General features: G+C 44.5%; 1 protein-coding gene across 1 annotated transcript; it reads right to left on the reverse strand.

Annotated features, from left to right (window-relative positions):
* Positions 1-21,662: 21,662 nt before the first annotated feature.
* LOC101767136 lies at positions 21,663-22,304 on the reverse strand. Its single transcript, XM_004959029.1, has one exon. It carries the CDS (start codon positions 22,302-22,304, stop codon positions 21,663-21,665), a length of 642 nt encoding a protein of 213 aa, XP_004959086.1.
* Between the last annotated feature and the right edge of the window lie 1,374 nt (positions 22,305-23,678).

The raw sequence follows: 23,678 nt of genomic DNA on the forward strand, positions 1-23,678 counted from the left end.
AAAGATAAATAATGATAGTGACAATCTGTTCACTTAATATCGGTATAACAATTCGCGATGCCACCAACATGGATAGTGAATTGAATACTCATGCAGCAGGAGCACTGATTTCTTGGAGCATAGGTGTGTGGTCTGATCGACAAGCTTGCTATGTAGCTTTTCACTGCACAAACAACTGCACATAAGCACATTCCGCTAGCTCTATGGCAATAATGGGGCTCGGAGTTTAAGATCAAGGAGTGGTACACCTTGCTTGCCTCAACAAGGATAGTGCTCGTACCCAAGGATGGTGGTGACGAACCGAACGGAGAGCGTAAGCTAGGGAGAAGATGGTGCCCTTGGTGATGTGGCGTGACGGACGTAACAAACCTGATAATATACGTGGTTATAATCACATGAGTCTGCACCGCACACAAAACCTTCTTTAATTTGCAGCGGTAGTAGCAAATGTAAGAAAGATGTTAATAAATATCATTGGTCTTCAATAGATGCAGTTGTACGTCTGTGTGTGTTCTTTGTCCCAACGTTCCTGCTGTCTCCGATCTGCTCGCCGCAAGCTCCTCAGCGTGATGCTATCAAGGACAGTGCCTCTGGTGCGACCCATCCAAGGGACTTGAAGCTTCTCCCTGGACGCTTCTATGCAACTTAACCCCATCGATCCATCAACATCCATTGGTTCGACCTGCAGCCAGGCACTCAACAGGGCGAAGCACATCACCAGTGGGGGAAAGAGGCGCCATACGGTCTCCACGTGGCAGAGTATTTCGTTCCTAGTGTCAGCTGGGGAAAAAGTTGTTGTTCCCTTCACTCGCTGCTGATCCTCGCCCTCTTTTTCCAATTACCATTGCTCTACGTTGTGGCAAATTACTGAGAGACCCGTAGCCAAAGTGGTAGACCTGTAGCCACAAAAGCATCCCTCATGTTTAGGACATGCCATATTTTTTTTTGCTATATGTGATCACCACCCACTACCAGAATATGCGAGCGAAGTTCGTCAAAAACACTCGGGAACATGCAAAATACACTTGGTAGCAACTTTCCCGAGGGTAGACACTCGGGAAATAGCACTCGCCAGTTTCAGGTCGGGAAAGTTTTGCTCACCACCGTTTTATTGTCCTTGCGTCAATTTTGTTGCAGTTTTCTTCTTCCTTTCACTACTAGGAAACACTTGCCCCTGTCAACACATCCTTGATTATCATTAGGTAAGTCGTCAGCGCCACTTTGTAAAATAGCTAGCACTAATATCAGATTATCCTTATTGACATTCAATAAGAGGGACACATCAAGATTACTCTGGTTCAAATAGTTATTATCTAAGCCGGCATGGATAATTTCCTGCCTCTGTAAATTGATTTTTGTCTTATATTTTGAAATTTGTAGCTTTTTCATATAGGCTAGGAAAAACTACAACTTTGTAGTTCAAATTCTTTTATATTTGATCAGAGTTTTTCCAAATAATAGATCAAAGGTTTAAACAATATAAGGGTCAAAAGGTATATGACTTTATATAGCTACCAGAAACAATGTATAGGTTGTAGTGTAAGGAGGGATCGCGCAAGAGGGGAGAAAATGCGTTCAAAAGCTAGAAACCTTGCACACATGTATTTTGTTTGAAAAATGCAGGACCTGTGATTCGCCAGAGGGTAGCTGATGGCGGGCTTCTAGATCTAGTAAAAAATATTATTTTATTACATTTGTTTGACAATTTTTTGTCCGACTTTCCATCTCGGCCGGTGATAGGCACTAGCACCAACACTCAATCCATGTTGGCTTCACAGCTATCACGGATATATGGGCGAGAGTCCATGTCACTGCCGTTGTGCCGGTTGGATAAAACAGGTAGGAGTTAGTACGGATCGGATGAGGTATTACGCATTAGTGTTTTTTTATTTCTTTGTCCATTACTTCCTTAGGTAAGCATATTCATTATTATTTTTTATTTTTCTAAATTCCTATGTCCTTTGTAATATGTTATAATAACCATATTTCCCTCCAAATAATATTAGATAAAGTTTGCCAACGTATCACTGCCATTGCGCTTCTGAAAAACCTTGCACGAACTAATGCACGCTAGCCTTGAACTGGTAGAACACTCTTGAAAATTAACACGACAAACCTATTGAACATTGGCTTTCAAATAGTGGAAAATATTGGTAATAAATTGCAAATAAAACCAATCAACTAGGGGAACCATGACCTTTAATTCATGAAACACTTACGATGAACAGAGAAACAAGAATTCAAATCTACACTGAGGCCCAATCATGAAGCTGCTTTGGTACCTGATGGCTGTCCAAATAGCTATGAATCTGGAAGCCGAGCCATCGATAATTAAGCCATATTTCTAATTTTAATCTTGGTATACCGTCGGGGTTCGAACTTGCCTGCTACCCCTAGCCCAGAACAATCCAATCCATCATAATTCCTCACGTCGTGCATCATGATTGGTCGAATCGCAATCAAAGAGCTTCTTTCAGACCAATGAGCTTAAACTATTAATAATTAGGCTACTCCATATTGAATACTTAAGCATTAGCCCCTGACTATGAGCTCAAGCTCTGCAACTCGAAATGATCTACTATTTCATATGCATGCTTAGGGGTAGCGGCTGAGCTGCCCGTGGCCACAAGAGGCTAGACGTACAGCTGCACAACCCAATGGTTGCTTGATTCAGGATGCACCACCATTGTTCGGATCACGATGGAACCGGGGCATGCACTACTGCCTTCAACTCCTGGTGAAAGCAATTTCTGATTCAAGATCGGACTATGACTGCATACTTGCAACGGATCACCTTCAGTGTCCCGAGGTGTGCAGACAAGCATCGAAAATGACCGAAAGCAATGCACATCAGGAACAAGAGTTCTATGCAGGATCCCTGCGCATGGTATTGGGCTATTCCCTGACGCCTTCTACTCCAACAAACTGAAGAAGAATACATGTTAAATATATATTGTTTTGCATTTGCTTGGTCCTGCGTGTTCTGGAAAGCTCAAGACAAGGAAAAGGAAGTGTGTAATACAGTGCTGGATACCAAATATATAAGTATATTTCTTCTACCCTGGAGGCACTGGGAATAATACTATCGGTTAGTCAAGATGAATGTGAGTGCATTTATTTGTGGCAATCAACGTGCAATATTGATAGCGTAAATAGATTTGATCACAACTGCAATTATACAACCACAACAAAACTTAGGACCCCTCTCTCAAATTACAATTAATCCTACAACAAAGACGCCACAACACTACTTAATAGATGAAATACATATCTGAGCTCATTTAAAAAAAATACATATATGACCGTGTATGGCTGATTTTTTTTTTGCGTAAAGAGAGATCTCATTGCTTAAGCAGGATTACAATCATTCTGTATCAGTTGCTCAAGACAACTCGGTACTAAATACCAAAAAATGATATATGTATCAGTTGGATCTGAAATTTTCTTTTACAGCAAAGGATATTTTGATGGATGGCTAGTACCTTTCATGGTAACAATATATATGTTGATATAGACTAATCTTATCATTCAGAAGAAGCCAATCATCAAAGAACACATTGTAGAGCCAAAAATTATGGACTTAATAATAGGTTGATTATAATTTTAGGATGCCATGTTAATCTTGGCATTGTTATATTAGTGTAAAGCGAAGGAGATGAGCAAACCAATCCTAACTGAAACATACTCAAACTAATGCAAGCTGACTTGCCAAAGAAGTTGTTGCTGCCGGTGCTCCTGCCTCTACGGTCCGCAAGTTGTAAGCGGCGTTGTGGATCGCTACGTCCGCCCTAGCATGGCCCGCATGTTCATGTTGAATCATGAATGGATGCTCTGTCACAGCACGCAGCGTCAAAGAGTTTTCTTCTAAGCCCAGGAATATGCACACGATCATCCTGTATAATGACCGTATGGTACGTCCTTGAGGCCATTCCTGAATGCCTTCCATTCAAATAGACTAAGTAAGAGTATAGGTATTCTTTGGAACACTATATACAGCTTATTTTATCTTTCTCCAGCGGAGACGGGTGATGGTGCTACATATCAAATATAGAGTGCTACCTCAAGGCGTCAGGTATTATTACTGGGTGAGTGAAGGTGCATGTGAGTTCGTTCTAGCACCCAGCCCAAATGAATACACAGTACACATTTGAAACAAATAATATCTTCACATTCACAACTCTGGAATCAATAGACATAATCGAAACAGAAGGGTAATATGCAGTTATATATGTGACACCATACATAATCCCTCAGTATCTTAAATATGGTCCATGGTTTTCGTTAGTAATATGCAAATATGTATGAAAGGATAATCCAGCACACCTCGTAATGTCCAATGAGATATTCCATCCACCTATATGTTAGTGGATCGAATATCTGCAAGCATTAGCCTATCTCCTTGTGCCTTTCTATCATATACAAAATTTCGATATGCTTTTTGCTCTTCCTCAATCTTATGTTCATTACGAGTGAGGCTGCAAATGGAGAAGTTGCATCTATTAATTCTTTTAGGGTTAGCATGTATCTTCACAATGACTTACTAGCTCTGCAGGTTTAATGGATCACTTGCAACTAAGACATTTTACTGTATTATAGGAAGAGTTATATAATCTTTTCCTCTTCTTCATCCACGGCCTCACCTTGACCATGAACTCTTTCTCCTCCATTTTAATACACATAAATGTTGCGTGGCGGTTGCTACAATTACACTACTGCTGCGTGGCGGGTGACGATGTTAAATATATAACAATGTATTTCTGTCGTGCTTAGTGATGCATGTTCATACACGTAATATACATACTATTTTGAGCCCGATCTATTTTTGAAAAAAAAATGCTGCACTTCGACTTTGGACATTTTTTGAAAAAAAAAATGCTTCATCGTTGGATCGTCACTTCGACTTTGGACATTTTTCTAGTAACATTGGTTAGTGTTCCACAATGTTTTAAAGGAGAGACTGTTTTAGAACATGTTTGCCTCGATCCAATCACACTCTGCCTCTAAGCCAATCTGTTTCTGAGGAAGTGACCAATGAAGATTCCTACCTAGCTTTTGACCGCAAGGGCAACCCGCACACATGCGCATCCCACTTGCTCTGAGGCAGTGACGGGGCATTAGCGCACTACTGTACTCCAACAAAGGAAGATTTGTACCCAGCTTTTGACTGCATGAGCAACCGGTTGCTCTGAGGCTGTGACGGTACCCAGATTTTGACTGCATGTATAGTGCTTGTGACCAAGGTTACTCTGGTCTGACTACCAGAGAACTGGATATTAGTACCGGTTCGTAGGGTGCATATCTCCCGAAAATGCATCCGGGAGGATTAACCTGTCGAGATAAAAGGGGGCAGTCTTTTATCACAAGTCTTTGAACCGGGATATAAGACAATCTTTTTGTCCCTATTTGTAAAACCAACCAGGACTAACGGGGCTGCCACGCTAGGCGCTGGACAAACCCCTTTAGTCAAACTGGGACTAAATGTCTCCTCTTTAAACAAACCGGGACTAAAGTGCGTGTATACAGCGCCATGCAGGCGCCTATAATTTCATGCATCATATACCCCTTTAGTTAGTTGAGAGTTTTATTTATAATTAATGAAATCAATCAAACTATATATAGTATTTAAACGAATCAATTTAACTATTACATACTTATATAGACAATTCTTATACAATTAGCTAGCACATATACAATTCTTGATTAGTATATATATACAGTATAATTAATTCCTAGCTAGCTAGCTATATAGCTCTAGGATCTTCGTTGAGGTCTTCCTGTCGAGGTGTTGCTCGGTGCTTCTTAATTTCATCCATCGTAATGAAATTCTCCTTGTGGATTTATCACCTCGTCCAGCAGGAATCCTACGAGACTTTCACATATTGTGTCTATTCTTTTCTTCTCCAAGATCTTGTCTCGAATATTATGCATCTGTAATTTGAAAGTGAATAATGTTACACGGATAATTAAATATAAGAAGATAGAAAATAATTAACTATTAATAGTATTATTTTATATTACGTACTTCATGTTTTTCCTGCGGTGTCAACCTAGCCTTATGTAACAGAAAACTTTGCATGTTCTCACAGACATAGTACCCACATAGATTATTCCCTTGTTCCTGGGAGCCAAGCGGAGCATGTGGACGAAGCTCTCCGTGCCGGCAGCCCGCCGCTTGTCCCTGAGCGGCGCGGGCGAAGCGACTGGCGGCTTCAGGCAGTGCAGCTTGGGGGAAGCTGCCTTGCAGCCCCAGCCGCTGCAGCTTGTGCTAGTTCTGTTGCTTGGGATTTGGTGGAAAAGAAGTCGACGTGCAGCAGATTAGCGAGGGGAGAATAGCTGAAGAGGCTCTTTTCTTTGTTGATTTGAAAATGGTAGGAGGAGCTTGGAAGATTTTGGTCAGCGGAGGTGCTTGGTGGCTGACGACAATGGCAGCTGGGAATCCACCCGATTCCGGCAAGTTAGCGCACGGCACACGCTTTGATTGGCTCTGGTTGGTATCTGGGAAGGTGGAGGAGGTGTGCGTGGTGGCGATTTCGAATTGCTGGGGTGGATGCAGAGTATTTGGCCGGCGGCCGCCCTCGCCGTGAAGAGCTCCACTGCAGGTTTGAGATACTCTCCCTGCGGGATCCCAGTGCCGCCGGGCGCCACCAGCATCACTGTATTCTGGGCCTGGGGCCATGGGCAGATCGGCGGCGGCAGCGTGGCCGGCGCGCTCATCGCCGTGGCTGCGTCGTTCAGCAACGTCGCCTACGAGAGGCTGCCGCGGGACCTGTATGGTACCATATTTGTTTATTGTGTTAATTCTTGATCAATCGAGTGTCTTTAACTATGTATTGTGAGGACATGCACTCACAAATTGATCAAAATTAATGTTGTTGTATGTGTTGAACGGACTGTTGTTGTAGTGTGAAAGTAATCCGGAATTGATTAGCTGCTCCTGCTTCATCACGTTGATGCTCTGATTATCGAGGGTTGTATAATTTTTTTGTGGATAATCATTTTGATGGATGAAAAATATAGAAAATTTATTTTTTTTGCTTTCTAAAATAGTCTGACATACATATTGGTAGCACTTGGTTTTGTTTTTAAATCGGGTGCCATGGAAGAACCATCTTCTGCTCTGCTAGAGTCCAACGTACCAGTAGATCTGCTCCTTGAGGCAGTCAATCAGGTATAGTGCTTGTGCGGTGTGATTCTCCGGTCTGCTTCCTCCCGAACTTCTAGTTTAACCAGGCCTCATGCACGCATCCCTGTTGTTCCATCAACGTTCAATCGCTCAACTTGCAGCAAGAGAGCCACATGATGAAGCATCACACCATATACTACTGAGAGAGAAGAACAATGCAGTCTGCTCTCTACATGCGGCTGACTATTTCCTGGTGCCTACCATACCTATATGTCGGGTAAATTCTTTATTTTTCCTTGCCATTCACTGATGCGCTTTACCCTGTCTTTCTCTTCCAGTTTCCCTTGCTCTTCTTGGTGGTGACAGACTGATCTTAGGGGCCCTTGGCAACACACTAGTAGCAAATATATATATGTAGCGCCATAGTAACATCACAATTTATTAAAGACATGATGCAGTCAAGTGGTATCAATAAGATACGGAGAAGCAGTACGGTTTCATATAATCATTACTGCAGGTGCATATAGTCTGTATGATTAGGATAGAAACCAACATATAGTCGATTCCTTCTCGACTACTATAGTATAATACCACTTTTTACATGATACAAGTGACGAGTACATTCATTCTCGAATACTATAGTACAATACCATTTTACGTGTTAGGAGTTACAAGCCCCGTATGACGGGCATGATACCCATAACTATTGCCCTTTTTTTAGGGAAAAAAATATATGTCGCAATGCTTCATCATATTTCGATCAGGAATTACCACTTTGGACATTCTAATAACAATGATTTGTTTACTGGATAAATCGACCATTTACTGCCACTGCTGCAGTAGTCCTTCAAAAACATTTCAAAAGAATGGAGATACAAGAAGTTCCTATACTGCATGCCTACGAGCTACGACTCACCGTAGGGCAGTTGAGAATATGGATATAAGCATCAGACTGGGGTGCTGCTGAATAGCTATATGCCCAAACAGTTTTATCTGTCCCGATGTCTCCTATTACCACCACAGGCTCGTCACATCCTATTCCCTTCAAAATTCCTCTCATACTTTCCAGTGTTTATGTGCAACCTGTCAAAAAAAACTTGTTTTTGTAGTTGTGCGGATGGAACGAAACAGTGGAGCTTAGTATAGTATGTGTATATGTGGGAAGGAACACTGATGTCTCCTGTCCACTTATGTGCAAAAATTAATAGTTTCTTCTGTCCTGATGTCTCCTATATTACATACCATTGGTTTGACAGATCCTATTCCATTCATATTTATTCCTCTCAACCTTTTCAATATTTGTGTGGAACAACCATTGTTGTGTCGGTGCAGATGACGAAGAACGATGCAGCTTGGCAGCTTGCTATCGTCCACTTGAGAAGATAGAGTACTCTACATATGGGAAGGCATTATATTCTTTTTTAAGTAACAACACGAATTCTGTGATATGTGCAATTACTTGGAACTTATTACTATATGCTCACTTTCAAACACATCTTCTTGAATTCAAGATTTCACTATGCCACTGTTCTTACTGGATGAGGGATTAATCTGTGTACTCATCCTTACTGTAAAGTGGAGAGTTTTAGAACATGTTTGATTGAAGCACAAGTGTATCCTCAGTTTGGAATTGAATGTCCATTTTTGTTAGGAAATTTAATTTGGACATAGTACGTCTGCTTCCTCGGTTTTCCCTCAAATCTACTTGTCCCAAACTCCCGCTGTGCTTGGTAGCAAATTAAAGAGAAACAGAAACTCAGATGGGAACTGAACAACTCGATTTATAAAGAACAAAAAAAAAAGGCATATGTGCCGTAGGCTGTTGCTAGAGTAAAATAGAACAATAAATCCAAATAATACGTCCAAATAATGCTTAACATAATTTAAATGTAAAGCTAGCTATAAGAAGATCAGTTTCTTCGACCATCATTCTGGACCGATCGACGAATATTCCTAGCTATTAGCTACCTTTTGACTGGAACAGCAGCCTTAACATTTACAGATGCCGCTAATTCTAACACAAATCAAGTTGTAATTTGATTCGCTCACCAAACTGCACACCCTGCTCCTTGAGTCTGTCAGGTCAGTGCTTGCAACCAATAATCTGCTAAAGTCTGCTGCTGCGTGCTCTTCAGTTTGCTCCCAGGCATGCTATTGCTCTAATGTCATCCACTCACTCATCTTCCGTTGAAAAAACTCGCAGGACGAAGCATCATACCCATGGGACAGTGAACAACAGAGTTTCACTGTGGTAGCCTATTTCCCGGTGCCTGCTATTCCTACAACAGAAGATTTACATTATCTTCCTCCTTCACTACTGCACGTTGTCCCAGACCCTGCTTTATTCCCTCAGTTTGCCATAGGTCTTGCTCCAATCGTGTTGGTTACAAACTGAAGGGTGTAAAAGGAAACGTGGAAATGTGCCCCTTTTATAATTGGGACGTTATGTGTGAGAACAAATTGATGATATGGCGGATCGGATCACATACCAAGCTCATAATTAATATATGTAGTTTCACATCACTCAGAACATACACACAAAAACATTCTGGGGCCATTCGTTCTGTTTGCTTCGGTTGGGAAATGATGATAGTTTTTTAGCTCTTCTTATTACCAATGTTATGGTTATGTACAAATGGAACTAACCTTATATATATATATATATATATAATTTCTTATTTTATTTAAAAGGATAGTATTGGTCGCATGATAGGCTAGCAAATCCTGAACAATTGGCAGACATCATGACAAATGACTAGGGTAAGAGCTGGCCAAATTAACAGCTAGGGGTAACTAGCAGCTGAACAGGCACGGATAGCCATAACCAACAACGAAGTATGCCCAGGTGTTGCAGGGTTATGCATGGTACTGTTGTTTCTGCAGACATCGAACACGCTCCTCCTGTGTTCTATCTACTAATAATTTGCCAGTTTAACATCCACACGGAACTCGGAGAAGAATGATGCGTGGTAGCCGATAACCTAGTCTTTCATTCTTTCCCCCATCCACTGCACAGCGTTTTTGAAAATGGCATTTGAAGAGCAGGAGTTGCAGGTTAGACCGCACTACTAGCATATATATTGTGGTTCGCATATTGTATGATTCAAAGAAACAAGCGGTGACACTGATTTGGTGGATGCGTGCCGCAGGAGGATAGGGCAGAAGCGAAGGATCAATGCATTATTAGACTACAACTACATCTGCCTATGGATTACTTTAGATCCCCAGGTGTGCACGCAAGAGCATTGGAAATGACGAAGGGTGCTTGAGGGACAAGGTCCATGAAACTGCTTTGTGATAGGCTATTCCCTGATGCCTTGCCTTCCACTCCAATAAACTGAACAAGAATACATTCAAATATTCTTTTGCATATGTTTCAATATAAGTTTGTCCCTCTTCCACTCTGTATTTTCTTGCTGCCCCATGGTCTGCAAGACTTGAGACATAAGGGAGAAGTGCGTAACATATATACAGTGTGTTGTACCTTTGGTCAACATGCATGTGGGTTCATTTGTGGTATTCAGCCATATGCAAATATATAATGTAAAAAAATACATACAATCACAACTACAACTCCATAGCCAATAGACGTAACCAAAATATAAGGACGTTGCTACTATGAACGCCATATCCGATTCTAATAATCACGTTGCTACTATGAACGCCATATCCGATTCTAATAATCACGTTGCTACTATGAACGCCATATCACTCCTCTCATATATATGACCCACTTCAGAGGCATACAATCCAATGTAAAAAATTGTAGAATTAATTAGGAGACGAAGGCATATTCTTGTGTGAGGTTTGACATTGCTTGCTGCTTGTATAGAAAAGGGGTTGATGGCTGGTTATCTTGCCATGATAACAAGATATGTATACATTTTTAAAATATATTAATCTTGTCTTTACAAGAAGCTGTCATCTAGAGTAGCCAAGGATCAATGTTCCACCGGATTAGCTAAGCATGTGCCTATGGATTACCTTGAGAACCCAGGGTGTGCACAAAGAAAGCATCGGAAACGTGTTGTTTGCCGAGTGTTTTTTTAATACCGAGTGGTTATGTAAATACCCTCGGCAAACACATATTTTGCCCCGATAGATTGCACTCGGCAAATATAAAAATACTCGGCATTCTCTCGGTTTCCACTAGTGGAGGGTGCTCGAGGGACATGCATCAGTCAAGCATCCTGCGGTAGGCTATTCCCTGATGCCTTCCACTCCAATAAACTGAATAAGAGTACATTTAAATATTATTTTGCATGTGCTTCAAAATACTTCTATTCCTCTTCCACTTTTTATTTGCTTGCTACCCTGTGTTCTAGACAGAAGGGAGAAGTGTATGATACATGATGTGCTGGACATGTACCAATGCAACTACAAAGTGTGCTATATATATCCTTTGAGGGATCGGCAATTACCGATTAGTTGCATGTGGGTGCATTTTCTGGCATTTAAGTATATGGACTATACAATGTCAGGTGGATATAATCACAAGTATATGGACCCCACACTCCGATCCACATATCTAGTATGTGTCATACTAGTCATCTAATATTATGACCAACCACTGAGGCATACAGTCCAATTTCAAATAATTGTAGTAACAGTGCATTTGTTTGCTGCTCGTAGAACAAATAGAGGCCTTGGTGATGGATAGAGCTTGCTATGATAACAAGATACATACGTTTCGACAGTACATTAATCTTATCTGTTACAAGGAACTATCATCCAGAGTATAAATAAATTGCTACAAACCTTCTGCATATCTTGTTAATTAGTAGATGCATATCACATCACTGCATATTCAATGTGGACCTGGTTTTGGTTAGCTCGACGGGGCCATGTAATGATGAAAAGGAAACTAGACACGGACATTATTTCATAAGGAAGTTATGATAATTTAAAGTAACAACTGTATGCGTGTAGTACAAAGAAAGAAAATCATCTGTTACAACTATCATTTATAGGGTTAGATGGAGCGCATGTGGCTGTCTTCCTTGAGTTTTCACTCTAATTACAGGATTGGATGGGGGTGCATGAGGCCCATCAGAGAAACGTGGAGCGATGCGAGAGTATAGGAACGAAATTATGATGATAGGTGCCTGCCACGCATTTTGCCTAGATCGCAACAGGTTGTCGCTTAACCTGGTTCAACTGCTACTGCTATGTTACTATTCCAGCAGCTAGTCTGGGACACTAAAATACACGGTGTATCTACGTGTGCCTACAGAGTAATCGATGATCTGACGCTCTACCACTATGTTTGCAAACATGTTTTCTTCTAAAGACCTCTTTCCCTTTTGTTAATATTGTTGATGCATGGTTACTGCAGGGAACCTCATCCATACCGGTTTTAGGTATGGCACAACGAAGACAACACGGATGAGGTCATCTTTGTGCATGTCGGTTATATAGCTGGCAAGGATAATAATCCGTATCATTGTCACCGATACGGATATTTAAGTACACGCATCGGCTTGAAAATACACCTGACATGGATTGTTACGTATCATCTAGATTGTTGAAATGTTGATTTCAACTTTTAATTTGGATCTCCTTGAGAGAGCCACGGTGTGCACACGAGCATCAAAAAATGACTGAAAGCATTGGAGGAACAAGTTCTGTTCAAGCGCACTGTGGTAGGCTATAATTTCCTGACACCTTCCACTCCAACAAACTGAAAAAGAATACATGCCAAAAAATTCGTTTGGATATATATGCTTGTTGCTGTACATCCTGAAAAGCTCAAGACAAGAAGAAAGAAGTGTGCAATACAGTGCCGGATACAAAATATATATAGTGTTGCTACCCTGGTCCCTGGACACTAATACTTAATTGTGGCACACTGATCAGTATTAATACTCGGTTGGTCAACATGAATGTGAGTGCATTTACTTGTGGCATTCAACGTACAGTATGAACAATGAAAATAGATATGATCAAAACCACAATGTTCACAACCAAAAGATAATGAATTAGGACCCCCAACCCTCCAATTACAATTAACAATTAATCGTACAATGTAGACGCCACAATATTGATTACGAGTTGAAGTACATATACTACCATGTCAGGTTGAAATTGTATTCGTTGCTCACAGAGCAAAAGGATTTGATGGATGGCACGTATCTTTCCATGATGACAAGATATATCTTGATATACATTACTCTTATCATTAAGAATAAGCCGCTGATCTGAGAACAGATGGTAGGGCCAAAATTTATAGACTTAATATACCGAGTCATAGTTTAAATAAGTTGAGTGATATCTGCATATGCAAGTAGGGCTCAACAAAAGGTTTCCTGATGCTTTCTATTCCTACATATGCAAGTAGCGTTCTATCCATGCATTTCATGTTCCTTTACGCGCTGATTGCATATATATACTCCTTTGATTATTTTACCAAAGAGGTCAGGAGCATACAAGAAGGCGGTAATCATCAATGTATAAGATGGTGATGACATCATATGTCAACGTTCAGAAGACCACACAACGACGAGTTTTTGACATTGGGTTTTAATCGAAGAAATCCGAACTCAGTACCGGTTTGCTTTCAACCCGAAAGAAAACTTTAGTCAGGTGCAATTTGGACCTTGCCAATTTGCATATGGGTCCTTCATTGCGTCATGGGCCTGCGCAGGAAACAAGAAATGGTTTTATTAACGAGAGATGGCTGATGGTAGCTCTAGATTTTCTTCACTCTGGTCATTCTCTACAAAAAAAAAATAGTATGATTAATTAAGCCATATTACTAATTTTTACTAATCCCCTAGCCCAGCCCAATCCAATTCAATCCATCATAATTACTCACGTCATGCATCGCCATTAGATAGAGACGCAATCGACATGATCTAGTATTTCATACGCACGCATGGGGATGGCGCGGCGGAGCCTGTCAGTTGACCAAAAAACGCTAGATGTTCAGCTGCACAACGCAATGGTTGCTTGGTTCATCAATGTTCAGTGGATGGACTCGGGGCATGCATGCGCTACTGCCTTCCGCTCCTGGTGACCGATGCATGATTGGACCATGACTGCATACATGCGTATGGATCACCTTCAGATTCTCCCGTGGTGAGCAGACAAGCATCGAAAATGACCAAAAGCAATGCAGGAACAAGCGATATACAGGCTATTCCCTGACGCCTTCCACTCCAACAAATTAAACTGAAGAATAATACATTTGCTCGTTGCTGCGTGTTCTGGAAAACTCGATCATGACAACAAGAAGGAATTAGTGTGTAATACGGTGCAGGATAGCATATACATGCGTGTTCTGCTACCTTGAAGGCATCACTGGGTATAATACTCTCGGTTGGTCAAGATGAATGTGATAAGTAGTGCATTTATTTGTGACATTCAACGTGCAATATGGACAACGTAAATAGATTTTGATCACAACCGCAAGTATACAACCAGATCATAATTTAGGACCGGACTCACTGATCACATTTCACACTATAATATAGACGCCACAACACTAATTAAGGCCCTCCATAATGTAGAGTGAAGCCAGTACTCATCACCTGGGTGTTAGTAGGAATCGAAGCTGGGTGTGCCACAACGTCTAAGGGCCAGTTTGGCCGGGCTTGTGGGGCTCCGGCTTCACCGGACACCAGCTACTGTAGCGTGTCAGTAGCTTAAGGAGTCGGAGCCGGAGGAGTCATAATTGTGGCTCCTCAGGCTCCTTACCGGTTTGCGAGAGGGATAAGGAGAGAGAAAAGAAGTTCCGTGCTACAATAAATGAACAGAGCTGCAGCTAGGAGGAGTTCCACCAAACTGGCCCTAACTTCACTCAAACTGGCCCTAACTTCACTCTAGCTTCACTCCATGGGACCCACAAAGCCAATTAAAAAACCAGCAATGTCCATTCATTCACCATCATCTTCCTTCCTCCTTTCCAGGACCTTCACTCTGTGAGCAGGGAAAGAAATAATTTTCTTTGGAGTTGGCACCGACGCACGTAGTTGCGCCGCTCCCTTCTTCATCCAATCAGCATGACTGCAAGACATCGATGGAGGAGCAATCTGGCACTGGGGAGACGATCTAGGCTGTCGCAGGCTTGATTTGGAAGTCGTTAACCTCAAATTGGTTGGTGGTAAGTTCGATTGGGAAGCCAACAAGGTCGATTTGGATGGGGGAAAGTTTGATTCGGTGGAGAAGCACTAATTTAACAGGAAACTTCAACTGGCAAAAGTCTAATTCAGTGGCAACTTCAACCGCCGTCGTGTCGCTCGCGGCCGCGCGGCCTCGCCTCGTGCGCGCCCCGTCATGTGTACGCAGTGTGTGTTGATTTGGAAAATCATGTTTCCTGTTTGTTAGTGAAGTATGTGTACCAGCTGATTGAGATACTGTCTTCCGTGCATAATGTTTTTTGATCCGACAGATCGTTCCCAGTTTTGCTCATTTGATGGTATGCATTTATGCATAATCTGATATCCCCAACACGCTGTAATGCTTGTAATGTTTTTCTCAATTGTTTTGTTTGTGGTGAGTTGGCTTAAACCTATACTTTGCATGGAGTGTCAGCTAAATTTATTACTTTTAAGAAACTGCTAGTTAGGGTGCTCTCACCAATTTGTACATTCCAGGCACTATACATTTACCGCTCTGGTGGTTATCTTATTACTGCTTGCAATTCATATCTCAGTGTTAGATCAGTATATATTTCAACATATTCCTGTTGCAACTGCCTGCATCTTTCATGTTCATGGTGGTTTTATTGGCTTCAGGGACAGTAGTGCAGGTAGTACCGTAATCCTTGGAGCTGTTTCTGACAAATGATGATCAGAGCTGATATGACAAGTATTTCTTATGTGTTTGTGGCTACCTGTACTGAAATCCTAACCCAGCTTGTTGTAAAATGCGCATGTCATCTTGTTGACTACAGAATATGTTTGCTAGTGATGTTTCCCTGTTAGCTCGTTGAGGGATTGAGATACTCCTCTGCATCTTTTGGGTATGCGCAATTGCTGTCTGAAATCTGAATTTTGCAAGATTGTCGTTTGTGGTTCTTGTCACAATTTATATCGTCTTTGAATAACTACGCATTTGAACATAATTGGGTGTTCCTAGCTGGCAGCATTTGAACATGCATATCTTGCACTCTTGCAGTAAACGTGATGAGGTAAAATTGCCCCTTCATGTTGAGGGAATTGCTTGTTTTTGTGCTTGGGTTCAGAACGAAGGTCATCGTGGATCATTGATTCCTTTAGAATTCACAGTTTATTATCACGTCATCTTGTCGTCACTATCATGTATGCTATATTTGGAGCTTATTGTTTGTCCATTTCCTTCTGTGGGAGCAATTAAAATTCCTCTGTGATAAGGCATGGTGATAAAAGTAATTTCTTAAAGCTGTTAGATGCAAGAAAAATAAATCCCATCTAGCATGGCTAAGATTGATAACCCAATCTGTAGCTTGATTCTGAATACACGACAAACATGTATTTCCTTTTTCTGAATATGTGTCACCATGGCCACTTCAAAGTTTCTTGGGCAGTGCAAAAGATGCATCCAGCCCAGTATAATGTACAAACACTTGTAACACTTTATTGAATGTTTAGGCGATACACCACACCCTGATAGGAGGGGAGTCACCTTTCATATATAGACGCCAATAGGCTGATAATACAAGGAAGCCGTATAGGCTGGAGGTACAAAAGAGAGAGGGAGAGTACAACTGTACATATCTAATACCCGCCCGCAGTCACAGGGGGCTTGGCGGACACCAAGACTGGACCTAAACTCAATAAACAACTGGACAGGAAGACCCTTAGTCATGATGTCAGCATACTGATGGAAGGAACATGAAGAACATGAACTTCTCCCAAGGCGACCTTCTTGCAGACGAAGTAGATGTCAATTTCAATGTGCTTTGTCCGTCGATGATGAACATGATTGGCTGTCATATAGACAGCCCTAACATTGTCACAATAAATGAGCATAGCCTTGGAGAGAGGAACATGAAGTTCTTGCAGAAGCTGCCGCATCCAACAACATTCTGCCACAACATGGGCAACAACCCTATACTCAGCCTCGGCACTAGAACAAGATACCGTAGTCTGCCGCTTCGAAGACCAGGAGACTAGAGTGTCACCAAGATAAACACAATAGCCGAAAGTAGAACGCCGCGAATCAGGACAACCAGCCCAGTCTGCATCAGAATATGTTGTGAGATTGTCCACAGGTCCAGTGCCAATGTGAACACCAGAGGATAGTGTGCCTTTGACATAGCGGAGGATGCACTTGACAAGCGCAAGATGAGGCTCGCGAGGAGCATGCATAAATAGACAGAATTGTTGAACAGCATAGGCGAGATCAGGTTGAGTCAGAGTAAGATACTGTAGGGCGCCAGCAAGACTTCTGTACTCGGATGGGTCTGTAATGGGAGGCCCGTCTGTGGCGGAAAGCTTGGACGTACTATCCACTAGCGTCGATGTAGAGTGGCAGTCACTCGTACCAGCGCGCTGGAGAAGATCCAAAGCATGCTGTCGCTGAGATAGAAAAAGTCCATCAGAAGTCCGTGTGTCCGAAATCCCTAAGAAGTGATGAAGCACCCCGAGATCTATCATAGCAAACTCTGTGAAGCCGACCAATGATATCCTGTAGTAAGGCCGATGTCAAGGCAGTGAGAACAATGTCGTCGACATACAACAATAGGTAGGCGATGCTAGCGCCATCCTTGTAGACGAACAAGAAGGTGTCGGAAGCCGAAGAAACAAAGCCCAATTGTCGTATATATGTGGCAAACCGGTGGTACCAAGCACGTGGAGCCTGCTTCAGTCCATAGAGCGACTTCTGTAGGAGACAGACATGATCAGGATGAGCTGGATCCACAAAACTAGGAGGCTGCTGGCAGTATACTGTCTCATCAAGATGACCATGAAGGAAAGTATTTTTCACATCCAACTAATGAATCGGCCACTCATGAGAGGCTGCAATACTCAGAACAGTCCGGATGGTTCCTGGTTTGACCACCGGGCTGAAGGTCTCATCGTAGTCAACCCCATGCTGCTGTGAGAAACCCTGAAGAACCCAATGGACCTTATGACGAGCAAGAGAGCCATCTGAGTGAAATTTATGCTTGTAAATCCACTTCCCGGTCACCATATTTGCATGAGGGGGCCGAGTTACGAGGCAACAAGTGCCATTGTCGACAAGAGCCTTGAACTAATCAGCCATAGCATCTCGCCAATTGGGATCGACAAGTGCACTGCGATAGCTGGACAGGACCGGAGAGGCAACCAAATGCTGAGCTGACAAGTTCTTTAGTTGATGGGCTGGATAGTACCAGTGTGCAGCCTCATTGCCGGGCGAGGTGGGGGTGGAGGCGGCTGTAGCTCAGGCACAGAAGCTAGTGCTGGAGACGGAGGCACTGGGAGTGGCTCCCGGAGACGCCGGCTGTAGAACTTGCCGCTGAAGCGGGCCGGGAGAGATGGTACTAGCAGCTGAACAGCAGTAGCCAAAGCACCACCCGCTGGTGGCGGAATAGCAGCAGCCAAAGGTGCTGCTGGAGGGTGGACAGCAACACCCGAAGCACCAACTGCTGGTGGCGGAACAGTAGCACCCAAAGGTGCTGCTGGAGGGCTGGACAGCAGCAGCCGAAGCACCAAATGGTGGTGAAGGAGGGCCAGGGGATCCTGGCGGGGGCATGAAACCATGCCTGTTTGGACTGGAAGGGACCGAGGGCCCTAGCAGGGATACAGAACCGCTCCTGCCAGGTGCTGGGAAGGGCAACACATGCTCCTCGATAGTAGGGAAAGACGGAGCTGCAGGGTTAGTGTGATAGTAGCAAAAATTCGAGTCATCATCTAAGAGGAAATCAAAGGAGCTGTCGGGGATAGGGTCTCGCAAGCGAAGGGGAAGGAGAACTCATCAAAAACGACATGGCGTGATATGATGATGCGGCAAGTAGCGAGGTCAAGACAGCGATAGCCTTTATGAGAGGACGGATATCCCAAGAACACACAAGCCATGGACCGAGGAGCCAACTTATGAGGAGAAGTAGCCTAGAGATTTGGGTAGCAAATACATCCAAAAACTCCAAGGTGCTCATAGGTAGGTGGAATGTGGTACAGGCGTGTGTGGGGAACTTCATGGCCAATGGAGGATGAAGGACGACGGTTAATCAAGTATGTGGCTGCGGAAAGGGCTTCAGCCCAATAGTGCGCTGCATGGAAGCATGAATGAGCAGCATGCACACTGAGTTATTAATGGTGCGAAGCATACGCTCAGCCTTGCCATTTTGAGGGGATGTGTAAGGACAAGAAAGGCGAAAAACAATGCCACAGGAGGCCAAAAAGGTGATTGTGGCATTATTAACGAATTCTTTACCATTATCAGTCTGAAAACACTTAGTTGGAAGGCCAAACTGCGTATGAGTGTATGCAACAAAATTAACCAAGTGCTCATGAACATCAGATTTGCGCTTAAGGGGAAAAAGTCCAGCAATAATATGAGTAATCGTCGATCATGACCAAATAATAACCGTAGCCAGAAATACTAGCGACAGGTGACGTCCAAACATCACAATGAACAATTTCAAACGGAGAAACTATTTTGGAGGAAGGACTAAGTGGCAGCCGCGTGTGTTTGCCTAGCTGACAAGAATGGCAAAGCGAGCGAGCTACTTTAGTGCAAGAAATGGACTGATTATTCTTGACATGGGCTAAAGCAGCTGGACTAGGATGACCAAGACGTTGGTGCCATAGAGAGGATGAAGCAGCGATGAGGGCGTGTGCAACGGTGGTGGTGATGGCAGAAACGGTCCCTACAGGAAATCTCTAATTTGCCAAGTGTATTTTTATTTGCTGAGTGTATTCCCTCGGGCACTCGGCAAAGGGCTCTTTGCCGAGTGTTTACACTCGGTAAATCAAGGCTTTGCCGAGTGTTTTATTTTTAGCAATCGGCAAACAAAAGGTTCGCCGAGTGTTTTATTTTTTACACTCGGCAATAATTTTTTTCTCTCAGAAAAATGAAAAAAAAACTTTGCCGAGTGCCCCAATCGGAGACACTCGGCAAACGTGAAAAAATCCTACATAACCCCCACCGCGCCCCCTTTCCTCTGCACCCCCGCACCCCACCAGGCCACCACCCCCCGAGCCCCCTTTCCTCCGCACCCCCACGCGCCTCCCGAGCCCCCCGTCTCCTCCGACCTCCCCGCAGCGCCCCCTCCCTGCCCCTCCCTCCTCTCCCTGCCCTCCCCGCCGGCGGCCGGCCATCGCCAGCGGCTGGCCCTCCTCCCCTCCCCTCTCCCTCCCCCAGCCGGATCTAGCGCGGGGCGGTGACGGGGGCGGGTCGAGGCGGCGGTGGGTCATGGCAGCCGGTGGGGGCGGGGCGTGGCGGCCGGATCTGGCGCCCTTCTTCTTCCCCGGATCTGGCGCCCTTCTTCCCCGGATCCGGCGGGGAGGGGGGGTGGGGCGTGGTGGTGGCGGGGGTGGATCGAGGCGGCGGCGGGTCAAGGCGGCCGGCGCGAGCAGGTTGTGCGGCAGCAGGGCATGGCGGCGGCGGTGTGTGCAGTGTGTGGTGGCGGCAGCTGGTGGTGCAGTGTGTGGTGGCGGTGGTGGTGCCGGCAACCGGTGGTGGTGGCGGCGGCCGGATGTTTTTTTTTAATTTTTTTGAAAAATTTGTTGCCGAGTGTTTTTTGGCCACTCGGCGAAGTCTTTGTTGAGTGCCCGACACAAAGCACTCGGCGAATAAGTGTTTGTCGGCAGATTTTTTGCCGTGTGTCATTTGCCCCTGGCACTCGGCAAAGTCCCTGTGTCTGGTAGTGGGTGTAGAGAACGCTATCACTATTGCAACGAAGAATCACGCGTCCCGTCCTGAGTTCCTTCACGGAGAAACCAAAGGCATCAAACTCAATGGAACACTTATTGTCTCACGTGAACTGACGAACAGAGAGCAAGTTGCGGATCAACGAGGGAACAGCAAGGACGTTGTTGAGCTGAAATGTGGAGGTACCAATATGCAAGGTGGAATTTCCTCTAGATATGACGGGAACATGCGTACCGTTACCAACTATAATAGAAGAATGAGAGGCAGGAGAATGAGAGAGGAGTATACCATCGGAGTTGTGCATGTGGTTGGAAGCACCGGTGTCCAGGACCCAGGGCCTGGAGCCCTGGAACAACATCTCCTGCAGGGCAGTGATCAACCCTGCCTGATCCCAAGATTGGGCTGGCTGCGACGCCGGGAGGGGGGAGGCATACTGTGGCACTTGTGGTCCAAAGGTGGCATGGGCCTACGGCGCTGCACCAAGCAGGCCCTATCCACCGTGCCAGCCTTGGCCACCACGCCAATTCTAGGCGCCAGAGGAGCCGCCGGCCTACTGTATGGTCCATGGATTGAAGAAAATCCATGGGCCGGTGGGACAGGGCGCACGCGGCTGCTGCTGGCCACCCCAACCTTGCTGCTGGCCTCCACCATCGCCCCAACCCTGCTGCTGGCCGCCCCCGCTGGTTCGCTTGCCGTTGCCCTTCTTGCGCTAGCCCTGCTGTTGCTGGCATGGCATGGAAGGAGGGTGGCAGTTGGAGCCTCAGCCGGATGGTGTGGAGGCAACAAGGGCAGTGGAAGCCGCAACCTTGGTTTCGTTCGCCAAACACAGCTCCTTGAGAGCGAGTTGATCAAGCGCCGCAGCAAAGGTGATGTTCGGCGTGGCGGCGATGAAGTCACTAGTGGTGCTGTAGCGGGGGTTGGCGCCGCGGAGGAGGTTGAGGACGAGCGTGGAGTCGGCAACGGGCTGCCCAACGGCGTGAAGGGCATCGGCAGCTCTTTTCATCTTCTTGCCATAGTCCTCAACAGAGAGGTCCCCTTGAGTCATGGAGTGGAACTCATGACTCAGGAAGATGGCACGGGGAGCCTGGTTGGCCTGGATGTGACGTTCGATGGCGACCCAAAGCTGGTGCGCGGTCTGGTTGTCTTCCATGGTGAAGTCCAAGGCAGAGTCGGAGACGGAGTCGTATAGCCAGCTGCGGACACAGCAATCTGCTTGGCTCCATGCAGCAGTGATGGGATTAGGAGGAAGGGTCCCATGAATGTGCCCCATGAGGCCAAACTTGCCACACATGGCCTGGAAGAAGGAGCTCCATTTGCTGTAGTTGGAGGAGCAGAGTTCCAATGTCACGGGGATGTGGGACTTGACAGGGATGGTGGCATAGGGGCTCACTGCATCAGCCATGGCGGCAAGAGAGTCACCAGAAGAATTGACAGCAACAGGTTCAGAAGAAGAGTTGCTGGTAATGGTGGACATAAACATTAGGAGCAGTTGATGGAAGAGGAAGGGGTAGTGCTGGTGGTGGCGTGCCTGGTGGAGGAGAGGAGAGGAGGAGGCGCCCGTGGAAGAGAGGAGGGCGCTGGGCAGCGGAGGGGTGAGGGGGGCACACGGCAAGCCTAGAGAGGTGCCTGTACTCGTGATACCATATTAAATGTTTAGGCGATCCACCACACCTTGAGAGGAGGGGGTGACCTTTCATATATAGATGCCAATAGGCTGATAGTACAACAGGAAGCCGTATAGGCTGGAAGTGCAAAAGACAAAGGGAGAGTACAACTGTACGTATCTAATGCACTTGAACACGACAACTTGATAGCGAGCATCCTGCGCACCTGCAGCTAGCTTGTTCCTGCAAGGCCCTGCAGAACAGAACGGCTCTGACAGCAGGCGCTAGCGGGCTCGTGCAGGATGCGCAAATGTCGTTTTTGTGGCGTCCAGCTGCTTGCTTCGAGGCAGGCCCTTTTTTATCCTCAAGCATATGCCTTTTTCCTGACATCTCTAGTTCCCACATCTCAAATTATTTTTTCAATTTTCCTCTCGTCATCTCATTTGTTTCTAGGGACACTAATATTTTAATTAAACAGCAGAGCAACTATCAAGATGGTGTGGCTTGTTTCAAAGATGTTTCGTACATATGGAAGTGCATCGCTTTGTATTTATATCAGTATGCGTTTATGGTTGGTAGGCAATATATTTGTGCCTACTTCATGATATAAATTTGAAAATGCATGTTTGCTGCCTTAAAGATTTTACAAGTCCAGTGCTGCCATAACATTCTGTCAAATTTGGTAAGTTTAGGCGATCAAAGTCGGTGTCAATGTCTCAATACCTATACTCAATTTATACCGTATTTGAATAATTATGCATCTGAACATAATTTATACCGTATTTGAATAAGTACGCATCTGAACATAATTGGGTGTTGCTATCTGGAAGCAGTGTTTGCGTTTTTCTTGCTCAGTTGTTATGAAGCACATGCAGATCTTGCACTCTGGCAGTAGGTGCCTTCATTCCGAGGAAATTGCTTGTTTTGGTGCTTGGGTTCAGAATGAAGCTCTTCGTGGATCATTGGTTTCTTTATAATTCAGTCATTATCACGTCATCTGGTCGTTGCTACAAAGAATGCTATGTTGCAGCTTTTTGTTTGTCCATTTCCTTCTGTGAGGGCAATTCAATTTCCTATACCCGTACTGATTTCTGTGTGACAATAGAGTGATTACAGTAATGTTTGAAGCTGTTCGATGCAAGATAAAAAAAAATCCATTGAGCATGGTTAAG

This window comes from Setaria italica, chromosome II (assembly GCF_000263155.2).
Source record: "Setaria italica strain Yugu1 chromosome II, Setaria_italica_v2.0, whole genome shotgun sequence".
In the NCBI taxonomy this organism is placed as follows: Eukaryota; Viridiplantae; Streptophyta; class Magnoliopsida; order Poales; family Poaceae; genus Setaria; species Setaria italica.